We start from the raw sequence: 12874 nt of genomic DNA on the forward strand, positions 1-12874 counted from the left end.
ACCTGAGGGTCAGTAGGTGTTGATACAGCATGTAAACTGTGGTTATCATTACACAACACAGGTACGGTTCATGTATACCTGTCAAGTACCACCTCTGCCACATCTGGGAACTTCTTGACGAGCATCCTGAAGGGGGTGACGCGCCGGCCATTGTCATCTGTCCTCACAATCCTCAGACCTGCCTCCCATTCACTGGACTTCACAATGGCCATGCAGACATCCCTACGAACAGGGCAACAGGTCAAACTATTACAAGTTATTGCATTTAGCAAGTACAAGTGACAAATGTTGTACATACCTAGATAGTGACTTATCTTTTTACCTGAACTACAATAATGTTGTGCTGGATTTAAGGTCGATCAGCCTCAGAAAGTTCATTGAGGCCATATTGACCATATAGCAGGTACACTTATAGTTCTAAACATGGACCAGGAATATAGGAAACTCGCAGTGAATATACACTGAGAAATGGGGTATATATATATATATAATATATATACACACACACCCCATTTTTAGGGTTAGTTAGGTTTGATCATATATTTACCTTAGTTTTAACCCAAATTAACAAAAAATTCGCTCATACATAATGAAATGAATAGCTTTATCATTTCATTAGAAAAAATGAGAAAAATACTGAAATTCTGGAAAACTTGGCTTATTAGGCAAATCGGGCCTTGCATAGTAGGCTGAGAAGTGCGTTCTGGCTACTAGGTACGACATATATATACATATATATAAATATCCTCACCTTCATGAAGGATTCGAACCCAAACAGCCAGGAGTACCATGCACCTTAGCGTATCTGGTACTTTAACCGCTAGACCACAACTGATTGTACAATGTTGGAAGGCGTGAGACTCTTGCCCAACACCCCGACAGCACTCGGTGGTCAACTTGGGCACTGATATTTCATCGAATCGCCTCACTTTTTGGGGCCATGTGAAAATGAGACGACGACGACGTTTCCTGCGTGTGCCTCCCTCGTCTCATCACAACCGAATTGACAATGGTCCAGGACGGGCCGAAACGTCGTCGTCCCCTCATTTTCTAGTGTGTGGTTTAGTCTTCATAAGATAATATATATTTCACCTTTTGCCAGCAGAAATAGCAAGTTCCAAAGCATTCCTTCCTGAAGTGTCGCAGGCAGAGAGCGAGGCTCCGCGCTCCAGCAGCAGGCGGGTGACAGCCACATGACCCTCCTTCGCTGCCAGTTGCAGGGGCGTGGTTCTTGTCTGACCAGTAGAAAAACAGCCCTTGAAAACATATGGAGTTAATGAGATTATGTGTGTTTAATAATAATAAACTGAAAACTGTTGGGACTACAGAACGTATATCTGTTTTCAATGCATCAATTCTAAATAAATGTTCTTGGCATATACCTTATCAAGAGGATCGAGAGGAGAGTCATAGTCCAGCAGGAGATGAACACACAGAACATGGCCTTTGGCAGAGGCACAGTCTAGTGGCGTCCAGAGGGAGGAGTTCCTGGCATCGACGGCCGCCCCAGCCTCCAGCAGCGTCCTGGCTACGTCAGTGTGACCTTGTAGACACGCCAGGTGCAGCGGGGTGTTCGAGTACTCGTTCTCATCAGAGAGAAGAAATTTGTACCGATTTACCAGTTCGCGTACAACCCTGGGGGTCAACATCAATTAAAGAGCAGTGAGTTACTTTCATATTGAAGTACTCTGGTTACATGTCATTTTGAAGGTTGAACTACTGACCTTTCCCCAGGATGCAATGCCCGCAACAGCTGCCTCTCAGGCACCTATTTGTGCTTGCAGGGGTTGAGCTTTGGCTCTTTGGTCCCGCCTCTCAACCGTCAATCAACTGATGTACAGATTCCTGAGCCTACTGGGCTCTGTCATACCTACATTTGAAACTGACCAGCCATGTGTGCGTGCGTGAGTGCGTGCGCGAGAATATCTTTCCCCTAACGAACATATCTTAATTAAAATATTGAATTTCTGAAAACACGAAAAATTATTTTAGAAGTTGAATCCGATATTCAGAAACAAATTATATGACTGTACCAAACACTATTTTTAACGTGAAAGATGTGCAATGACTCGCTCTTTTCTTGTATAGATAATATAGTCCACCTCTACTAGTTATAAAAGAACAATAAAGTCTTACGTCCAAACCTCATGGTTCTAACCACAGGCGAAAGTTTTACTGTCGGCTAACACACACACACCTGACTTGTCCAGCCTCTGCCGCGACATGGAACGCCGTCTCCTCGTCCTCGTTCTTGTTGTCCACCTTAGAGCCCGCCTCCAGCAGCTTGTTGACGATGGCCATGTAGCCGTGTTTGGCGGCCGCGTGCAGCGGGGAGTTGTCGTACCGGTCGCTCACGTCCACTAGCTCCCGACAGTGGTCGTCGCTCAAGAGCACCTGTATACGTCGCTATGATTATTGTATCCTAAGACAGGTTTTGATCCTAACTGATCAAGGGAGGGCACAGGTGTATCTGGCGCCAGATTCACGAAAGCACTTACGCAAACACTTACGAACCTGTACATCTTTTCTCAATCTTTGGCGGCTTTGTTTCCAATTATTAAACAGTTAATGAGCTCCGAAGCACCAGGAGGCTGTTTATAACAATAACAACAGTTGATTGGCAAGTTTTCATGCTTGAAAACGGTTTAATAAATGTAACCAAAGTCGTCAAAGATTGAGGAAAGATGTACACGTTCGTCAGTACTTGCGTAAGTGCTTTCGTGAATCTGGCCCCTGGTCCTTATGTCAGGTAGTGGATGATGTAGATATGGTATGTGGTGCATGATGGATATGATAGATGATGAAAGTATTGGATGATTAAATACTTATTCCTTCATCAGAGCAGCAAAATGACACGTTTCCAAGACATTTGAAAATACCAATAACAGCAGTATCACCAACCAGCGTACCTCAAGAGCTTCCTCGTTGCCCTGGCTAGCGCACCAATACACCGCTGACTTATCGTCCTTATCCACAGCCTCCACATCAGCCCCGTGGCTTAACAATATCTGCACTGCTGCCGCGTGGCCACCGCTGGCTGCCACTAACAGCGGCGTAAACGAGTCCCTAGAGGTAGGTAACGTCAGCGTTAGAAACAGCAATGATAGGTAACGTCAGCGTTAGAAACAGCAATGATAGGTAACGCCAGCGTTAAAAACAGCACTGATAGGTAACGCCAGCGTTAAAAACAGCACTGATAGGTAACGCCAGCGTTAGAAACAGCACTGATAGGTAACGCCAGCGTTAAAAACAGCACTGATAGGTAACGCCAGCGTTAGAAACAGCACTGATAGGTAACGCCAGCTTTAAAAACAGCACCGATAGGTAACGCCAGCGTTAAAAACAGCACCGATAGGTAACGCCAGCGTTAAAAACAGCACCGATAGGTAACGCCAGCGTTAAAAACAGCACCGATAGGTAACGCCAGCGTTAAAAACAGCACCGATAGGTAACGCCAGCGTTAAAAACAGCACCGATAGGTAACGCCAGCGTTAAAAACAGCACCGATAGGTAACGCCAGCGTTAAAAACAGCACTGATAAGTAACGCCAGCGTTAAAAACAGCACTGATAAGTAACGCCAGCGTTAAAAACAGCAATGATAGGTAACGCCAGCGTTAAAAACAGCAATGATAGGTAACGCCAGCGTTAAAAACAGCAATGATAGGTAACGCCAGCGTTAAAAACAGCAATGATAGGTAACGCCAGCGTTAAAAACAGCAATGATAGGTAACGCCAGCGTTAAAAACAGCAATGATAGGTAACGCCAGCGTTAAAAACAGCAATGATAGGTAACGCCAGCGTTAAAAACAGCAATGATAGGTAACGCCAGCGTTAAAAACAGCAATGATAGGTAACGCCAGCGTTAAAAACAGCAATGATAGGTAACGCCAGCGTTTAAAACAGCAATGATAGGTAACGCCAGCGTTAAAAACAGCAATGATAGGTAACGCCAGCGTTAAAAACAGCAATGATAGGTAACGCCAGCGTTAAAAACAGCAATGATAGGTAACGCCAGCGTTAAAAACAGCAATGATAGGTAACGCCAGCGTTAAAAACAGCAATGATAGGTAACGCCAGCGTTAAAAAACAGCAATGATAGGTAACGCCAGAGTTAAAAATAGCAATGGCTTGACACACAACGGCTCAGATGGATTACAAATTAGTCACCCGAAGAAGAATGGATTACTAGTGACTTGGGAGTACAAATTAGTTCAAGAGTTATAATTTAAGTATAATGACTGCAGAGTCTATTGAGTTTCAAGAAGTGTAATTAGTTCTTGGAGAATAACTAGAAAAATGGTACAGTATATGAGTTTAGGGAGTATAATGAATCCAGGGAGTGTAACGAGCTCAGGGACAATATTAGCATCATGAGTTCAATGAGCATAACGAGAAGAGCATAATGATTACAGGGAAGATAATGAAAATAGGAACACAATGAGTTCAAGGTCTATAATGAATATAATATAATAAGTTCAAGGAGTACCTTGAAAATATATTCAATAAAGAATATACTGCGTATAATGAGTAAATAATTTCAATGAATATAATGAGCTCAGGGAGTATAATAAACTCAAGCAATATAATGAATATAGAGTTTGCTACTATGGCGGCCTTATAATAACACTCCCGCAGTTGGTAGGCCTGAAACCCCCCTTCCATCAACAGTAAACCAGGAACTTACATTTCTATAATTATTACTTCTCAGCATTAGCCTCATTAGGCTTTTTTTTCTTGACAATGTTTAATACAAGATACAAGTAAAATTTACTTGATTACAGTATTAATCATATATTTTATTCTATTTAAAGAGAGACTTACGTGTCTCTCTTCTCCACGCTGGCCCCGGCGTTGAGGAGTAAGGTGACGACTGGTGCCTGGTTGTAGGCGGCCGCGCGGTGTAGGGGCGTCTGCTGGTTGCAGTCGGCACTCTCCAGCCGAGCTCCTTTCTGCGAGTACAGTATTACTCTAGTATTGAGTTACTTTAGGTAAATATACGGTTATATTATATGTATATATTCAGGTACGTTGTTGATTATAATGTTTAAGTATTATGTTTCCCAGTTGTGTTTATATTCGTATCTTGACTTCTCACTCAAGATGCGTGTGTATTTACGAACTATAAGAATGTTATAGGAATGTTATACAAACTTTAACAAATTCAAAAAAAATTAATTGGTTACTTTCCATAGTTCATGTTAAGCCTTATTCAATGAATTTTCCATGGAATTCGAACCATCAGTCGGTTAAAAACCAGGCCAAAAATTACTGCTGGGAGAACAGGATATGGTACAGTTAAGGCATGGCACCCAGTCAATCCTCCTTTGCCAGGACTCTATCCCAACAAAATCGCTGGCGAGGAAGGGTGCTACCACTATGCCAAGAATGTAAATTTTTCTTGTGGCCGTAGCCTCTCCCTCCATCTGTTTTAATTCAGACATCTGACCCACACAACAACTTCTAAAATGAAACCCACCCCGTTTCATTTTACCCACATTGACCAATTTCTCAGCTATATGATGTACTTTTAATCGGTGTCCTTTCATATACTGCTCATACACTTGGGCACACGAATGTTGACATTAGGCAATCCTCCTCAGCATTCTGTTACCTTACCTTGGCTGAATATAATATTATATATAAATGTAGTATTTTCCATTGTAAACTGATGTAAAATGATTTTTATATTGTATATTATTTAATAAAGAAAAATTAAGAATATAATATTATGGGTCCTGTAGTAGAGTAGTTTACATTAGAAGATTAATAAAGAGAATAGCACAGATCTAGAGGTGCTCGGCTCTGCCCACCAAATAGTGATATGGCGACTGGGATTTAGACAATTGTTGTGGACTTTATAAGAGGAAATGTCACTCCCTGGCCGAAGGGAAACTCGATAAGCCTATCAAGCATGCTGTGTTGTTACCACCTGTTCACTCAATACACCGCATTTTGTACGCTACGATCTCCAACGTACAAAAGAAGAGGTACTTTGAAAAATGCCCCTTATTTTATATTGGTTGGGAAAGCTTAAAAACATTCACGTTTTCGATTTGTCGGTTGGTTAGGTTAGGCTTGGGTTCGCGCTTTGATAACGCTGACATGGCGTTGCTCTTGGATATTGTGTCCACAGGGTGACTATAACCGCTGGAATCGAAAAATTATTCAACGGGTGTTTATGTTTAAACAAACATACCATTGCCGTACCTGAAGCAACAGCTTAACGAGGTCAGTATTACCAACTGCAGCAGCGGCGTGAAGCGGTGTGGCCAAGGTGTCCCTCACTGCTTCCAAGTGTGCGCCTGCGTCAAGCAGACGCCTCGCAACCTATGGCCCAAGATTTTTTTGTTTACAGTATTTAGACACTTCAGCATTTATGCGACTATCCTAAACTCTACGAAGGGTTACAGAGTTTATGGCAAGATGTGTGATTCTAAGATCCCCCATCTTGCAGGATTAGTTTATCAAATAATTGAATAAAGCAAGAATTATTATAATTTGAATTATTTATATTTATAACCACAATGGATTATGCAATTTGCTACTTCATCAATATAGCAAAGGGAATTGAAGTACCAATTTGCTACTTCATCATTTCATTTTCCTTTGCAAGTTTCCTAAGCCATTTCCATTTGCAACCTATTTTATTATGTTAATATTCATCATTTACAACATTGTGAAGCAATGCAACACTTTATATAATAAGAAAACCTGAGAATAAAAACCATCAATAAAGCTGCTTGCCAAACCTCTAACACTCTGAGGCTCGCAGCTGGAGAGCAGCCAAATATCACACTGCTCAAATGGGGGAATTTAGAATTTCCTCAGATTTGTTATATATGCTCATGAATTTTAGATGAGAGTGGGTGTGTGACTGACGAACCTAGAGGTGACTGTTGTTGTCATGTAAGGTGAGGGGTGTGTGACTGACGAGCCTTGAGGTGACTGTTGTTGACATGTAAGGTGAGTGGTGTGTGTGACTGACGAGCCTAGAGGTGACTTGTTGACATGTAAGGTGAGTGGTGTGTGTGACTGACGCGCCTTGAGGTGACTGTTGTTGTCATGTAAGGTGAGTGGTGTGTGTGACTGACGGACCTGGAGGTGACTGTTGTTGACAGCGTGGTGTAGAGGCGTCTGTCCCTCACTGTCTCGCTCACTAACCAGCCTCTCCAACGTCGCCTTCCCTCCGGCCGCTACAGCAGACATCAGCAGCAGCTCAACAATTTCCTTGGTAACAGTAATCAATTTAATCTTTGTAATAAAAATATGCAATACATTGGTTGATTTTAATGGCCATGTTTCGTAGGCACAATAAATTCTTTCCGCCCTCCTGTTGAATATCGAACATATGTACTTATTTTTTGACGCCTAGTCTAAATGACCTAACCAAACTAGACTTATGTTGAACCTAACTATGCATGTTACGTCACTTTTTATTACGCTCAAGCTCTAATGTTCTTAAGATTAAACCTATTAACCAAACATTTTAAAGGTGAAAACAGTAAAATAATAATAATGAAAGTGAAGACCTAATTTATGTTAGTGTATTAAAAAAACAATTTTCAGATGTAACCTACATCCTTTCTCTGGGTACTGCATACAATGCTCAGAACATTGGATGAGAACATATATACAATAGTGGCTTGAATAAGGATGTAGGTTACATTCGAAAATTAGTTTTTAACATAAATTGGGTCTTTCCTTCACCTTCATTCAAGCATTAAACATTGTAGTTATTTTCTCAATAGTAATAATAATAATAATAATCACACAAACGTGATATATATCAATCTACTCATTGATATATATATATATCACGTTAATGTGATTTCGGTGTGTTTCTGAAGTTGGGCCTAAGGTGTTGGTTCACTCTGCCCTTCCACCCTAGTGCTTGTGGCTCATACGTAAACACTTGGACTGGCTTCAGGAGGGGCCTCCAGACTTCCTGTGATTTCAGTAGAAATCCGGGTGTACGACTTTTTTTTACAAGTTCCGGTGGTCTAATGGTAGAGTATGCGGCTAGCAATGCCAAGGTCGTAGCATCGCGACCCACCTCATTGCCCTTAGTGGATTTTCTCAATAATTCTAATAACACAGAAATTACATTAACGTGATACATATAAATGAGAAAATCCACTGTGAAATGGTTCGCGGATTTTTCCAATAATAACACCAACAATAATAATAAAAAGAATAATGATTTCCTTTGTACCAAATACTATCGTTAGGTTATCAATTATTAGTATTGTGCTATTAACTCACCAGATGGCCTTCCATTGAGGCTCGGTGTAAAGGTGTTTGTTCGGATTCATCCTTTGAAAATATGCTGGCCCCGGCTAGGATAAGTCTACGGCTGATGTCCACGTAACCAAACGTGGCGGCGACGAACAGCGGTGTCATTTTCTGCTTGTCCCGCGCCTGCACTCTCGTCAAACACACACACATATATAAGAAAAACATTTTATATATGTTATATATTATATATTATATATATTAAAAGCGAAATCTACTACCGAACAATTTAATGTGTTGATCTTGACTTGATCTATCTCATTAGAATCCTACTTGAATGCTTGCTTTGGTAATTGTTTTGTAATATTACATGGTGAAAAGAAATTCAGTATAGAGACGGACAAACACCGATAAATCCCTTTTCAAAGGAAGGGCTTCGAATTCTCTAAGGGGTCATAAAGTTAGTGATATCTGTGCTTGGGGACCATTTAAGCTTTGCGTTCGTTCGTTCGTTCGTTCTCTCTCTCGTAATAGGGGCCCTAGAGTTAGGCAACTATTTTGGATTGTATCCATGAGAGAGTAAGTAGTTGGCCTAAGGCGCTGGGAAAACCTAGATAAGCCTAGTTACAGGCTTTTTCCCCGACAACGGGAATTATTATCCTAAATGTGGTTAAAACGATTAAATTTAACATGTTTTATGTTAGCTTAATTACTAACTGGAAACGTTTACCTTTTGCACCATACAAAAAATTTGACCAAACCCTTCTACGAACATAAATATATGTATTTCTCCTTAAACAAAATTCCTTACACCTTCATCTACCTAGTTTGGTGTTGCGCATAAGCCTATCAACCTCTGGAGGGTTATCAAGGCCACCACAAATGCTTACTGACCAACCAGCAAGAATACTTTAGGCCTGGACATAGTCCAGTGTACGTATTATATCCCTGTGCTTCACCCATTACCTTGCAATGATTTCGGGGCTTAACGTCCCCGCGGCCCGGTCCTCGACCAGGCCTCTTAACTTCAAATTCTCTCTAAAATCTCACCTCACACAAAACTCGAGGACACTTGAGGAGATCCCTGGCAGCAGGAACATTGCCTCTCATGGCAGCGTAGTGTAAGGGTGTTTGGTCATACACATCCCGAGCGTTGACTTCAGCGCCACACTCCACCAGAATCCTGATCACCGACGTCTCAGAAATACTCCCTATGCCAATCGTTAATGCAGACTGCGTAGATCCCACAGTCAAGTTGTAGCTCTCTGTTACAGAATTAGATTTATGTTGCATGATGAAATTATAAACATATATTTCCTCGAGTAATAGTAAATAATATATACGTATAATAATCGTATATCAATTAGTGCTGGCATATATATTTAATTACTGTATTAAGCATCTTTGAAATAAAATTACTCCTTTAATGCAATCACAGGTTTAGCTAAGACATACCACGAACAAATCCAGCACATAAGTGCGAACCCTTATCAAGGCCCTTGTGGATTTGTTCGTTTGATGTATCCCGTTATTGTGAATTCTGTGTGTGTAAGACATACCATGTTCTCCATTAGGATTCTCCTCGTTCTCTCCTCTGTTTCCAATCTCTTCCTCTTCCTCCTCCTCTTCATCCTTCGGGGGCGGAGGTACTGGCGACTGCTTCCGGCTGGACTTAAGCTGTTTGCGATACCTTAGAAGTAATAAATAATTAGCATTTACCGAGGTAACATCCTAGCGAATTTAAAAATTTAAATTTAAAATTAAAAAGGAAAGTAAAAGGAATTTAATTAGCGTTTCATCATCAGACTAGTTTCATTATCGTAAGTTTGAGACAGTACGGGATTAGGACAGTTTTATGGGTTCAAATAACTAAAAGGAATACAGAAGCGAACCTGTTTTTTATTACATAGCATAAAATATATATATATATATATATATATATATATATATATATATATATATATATATATATATATATATATATATATATATATATGTCGTACCTAATAGCCAGAACGCACTTCTATGCCTACTATTCAAGGCCCGATTTGCCTAATAAGCCAAGTTTTCATGAATTAGTATATTTTCTCTAATTTTTTTCTTATGAAATTATAAAGCTACCCATTTCATTACGTATGACGTCAATTTTATTTTATTGGAGTTAAAATTAATGTAGATATATGACCGAACCTAATCAACCCTACCTAACCTAACCTAACCTATCTTTATCGGTTAGGTTAGGTTAGTTAGCCGAAAACGTTAGGTTAGGTTAGGTTAGGTAGGTTAGGTAGTCGAAAAACAATTAATTCATGAAAACTTGGCTTATTAGGCAAATCGGGCCTTGAATAGTAGGCATAGAAGTGCGTTCTGGCTACTAGGTACGACATATTATATATATATATATATATATATATATATATATATATATATATATATATATGTCGTACCTAGTAGCCAGAACTCACTTTTCAGCCTACAATGCAAGGCCCGATTTGCCTAATAAGCCAAGTTTTCATGAATTAATATATTTTCTCTAATTTTTTTCTTATGAAATGATAAAGCAACCCATTTCATTATGTAAGAGGTCATTTTTTTTTATTGGAGTTAAAATTAACGTAGATATATGACCGAACCTAACCAACCCTACCTAACCTAACCTAACCTATCTCTATAGGTTAGGTTAGGTAGCCGAAAAAGTTAGGTTAGGTTAGGTAGGTTAGGTAGTCGAAAAGCAATTAATTCATGAAAACTTGGCTTATTAGGCAAATCGGGCCTTGCATAGTAGGCTCAGAAGTGAGTTCTGGCTACTAGGTACGACATATATATATATATATATATATATTGCAGAATAAAATAAATACTTTGGACATGATTGCAGCAATGAAATTGTTAGTTGTAATTGCAAAGTTAAAAGTAGTTATAGTCTTCAAGACGAAATTATAAAAAGCAACAATGGTTTTAATCATACGCTGGGGAAAAAAAATCCGAATTTCGTAGATTAGATGAATTTCATGACCCGTGGTCAACAAGAGATTGAAATCAATATTGACACACGTGGATAATAACCGAGTCACCAAAGCCTCATTACCTGGCTGCATAATGGAGAGGCGTTAGTTTATCTTGGCCACGGATGTTCACCTCGGCCCCAGCGTGAATGAGGAGTCTGACGGCGTCTGCGTGTGCGTAGCGGGCTGCATAATGCAAGGGAGCGAGCTTGTCTGCGTCTAGGTTGTTGATGCGCCGCCTGCCGTGGATCCCCAGGCGATCAAGTGCTGAGTTCAACACCTCACTGATGCCATCTCGGGCCAGCTACGGGAAGCACAGCGGGTTTGATTCTTTTCAAACCACATACCACAAATCTTGTTTCTTGTGTTACAATAAGGAGGCCATCGCTGTGTGTGTGTGTGTGCACTCACCTAATTGGGCTTGCGGGGGTTGAGCTTTGGCTCTTTGGTCCCGCCTCTCAACCGTGTGTGTGTGTGTGTGTGTGTGTGTGTGTGTGTGTGTGTGTGTGTGTGTGTGTGTGTGTGTATAATTACCTAAGTGTAGTTACAGGATGAGAGCTACGCGCTAGGTGCCCTGTCTTCCCAATAACTACTACTGGCGATTTTCCCGTCAGTAGAAAGCAATTTTTTTTTTTTCCCCCTAACAAGAAACGTACAAACCTAAGCAACCCACCCAACCTCTCGAGTCCAATGCATAGAAAATGTAGATATTATAAATAGTAATGATTCACAAATAAGTTGAATTTATAACTTTGGTTACGAAACCGTAAATTACGCGACCTATTAATTGAGAGGACGGGCTCGGGAGAGGCCTAAGAGCTCTATTTCCTTCATATAGACCACAGACTTTGCCTTCAAGGCCAAGATAGGTATAAGCTCCTTCCGGGATCTGTTGCTTCTAAGGAACTCAAGACTTTAAGTTAGTTTTCAACTGTTCGAATAAATTTAGTTCACTTATATTTTGCAATATATAATGTTATGAATTTTACATAATTCATAACATTATATATATTTGTTGACATTCTGTGCTTCCTCTGTATCCACTGGTAATAATGCACGATTGTATATATATAGTTGGAAATAACCAACAGTTTTATACATCTTTGTATTTTATGCAACCTTTGTATTAACCACAAGTAGTTACTAAAATTACTAACGTGTAGATTTAATCATTATCATGATTTATTTAGACATATTGCCAGATTCTTCCTAGTCAGAGTGACGACGTGAGGAACGACAGGCAGTAACATGAATTCTCTCCACATTTAGTTGGATTTATAACAAGAGTTCAGTTTATCATTTCCTTTACTAAAAATAGTTACTTACTAATAAGTTTAATTTCGTAGTATACTACTACTTACTGGAGCTCCCTTATTTAGTTGATATCAAACATTCTAGAGGAAATTACTTTAATGTAAATGATTTTACTTTAATTTCCTCGATTAGCTGCACAACTTTAATAAATCATGTTATGCGAAATTCTAATTTATCACAAAGGAATTTAATGTGATATTAATACTCGTCACTCCCTCTTTCTTCTTTAGTCATTTGCGATATATACATATCCATTTACGCTCGAGATGGCTATCGAGAGCCGCGCATGCGCAATGAGGAAAAGCGTCACTAGACACGAGAG

General features: G+C 40.0%; 1 protein-coding gene across 12 annotated transcripts in view; it reads right to left on the reverse strand.

Moving 5' to 3' along the window:
- LOC123773999 (transient receptor potential cation channel subfamily A member 1 homolog) overlaps window positions 1–12874 on the reverse strand; it is a 54302-nt gene that overhangs the window by 17111 nt on the left and 24317 nt on the right. For 10 of the 12 annotated variants that reach the window (XM_069318743.1, XM_069318745.1, XM_045768054.2 and 7 more), the window contains exons 4-15: window positions 11322–11542; window positions 9793–9923; window positions 9284–9498; window positions 8264–8419; window positions 7097–7228; window positions 6209–6328; window positions 4823–4950; window positions 2910–3066; window positions 2198–2394; window positions 1383–1635; window positions 1093–1256; window positions 79–222 (exon numbers count right to left, since the gene is read on the reverse strand). In XM_069318743.1, coding sequence (XP_069174844.1) covers window positions 79–222; window positions 1093–1256; window positions 1383–1635; window positions 2198–2394; window positions 2910–3066; window positions 4823–4950; window positions 6209–6328; window positions 7097–7228; window positions 8264–8419; window positions 9284–9498; window positions 9793–9923; window positions 11322–11542 — 2018 coding nt within the window. The remainder of the gene's footprint in view (window positions 1–78; window positions 223–1092; window positions 1257–1382; window positions 1636–2197; window positions 2395–2909; window positions 3067–4822; window positions 4951–6208; window positions 6329–7096; window positions 7229–8263; window positions 8420–9283; window positions 9499–9792; window positions 9924–11321; window positions 11543–12874) is intronic. The other 2 variants (XM_069318744.1, XM_069318746.1) reach the window with 1 other exon arrangement.

This window comes from Procambarus clarkii, chromosome 91 (assembly GCF_040958095.1).
Source record: "Procambarus clarkii isolate CNS0578487 chromosome 91, FALCON_Pclarkii_2.0, whole genome shotgun sequence".
Lineage (NCBI taxonomy): Eukaryota > Metazoa > Arthropoda > Malacostraca > Decapoda > Cambaridae > Procambarus > Procambarus clarkii.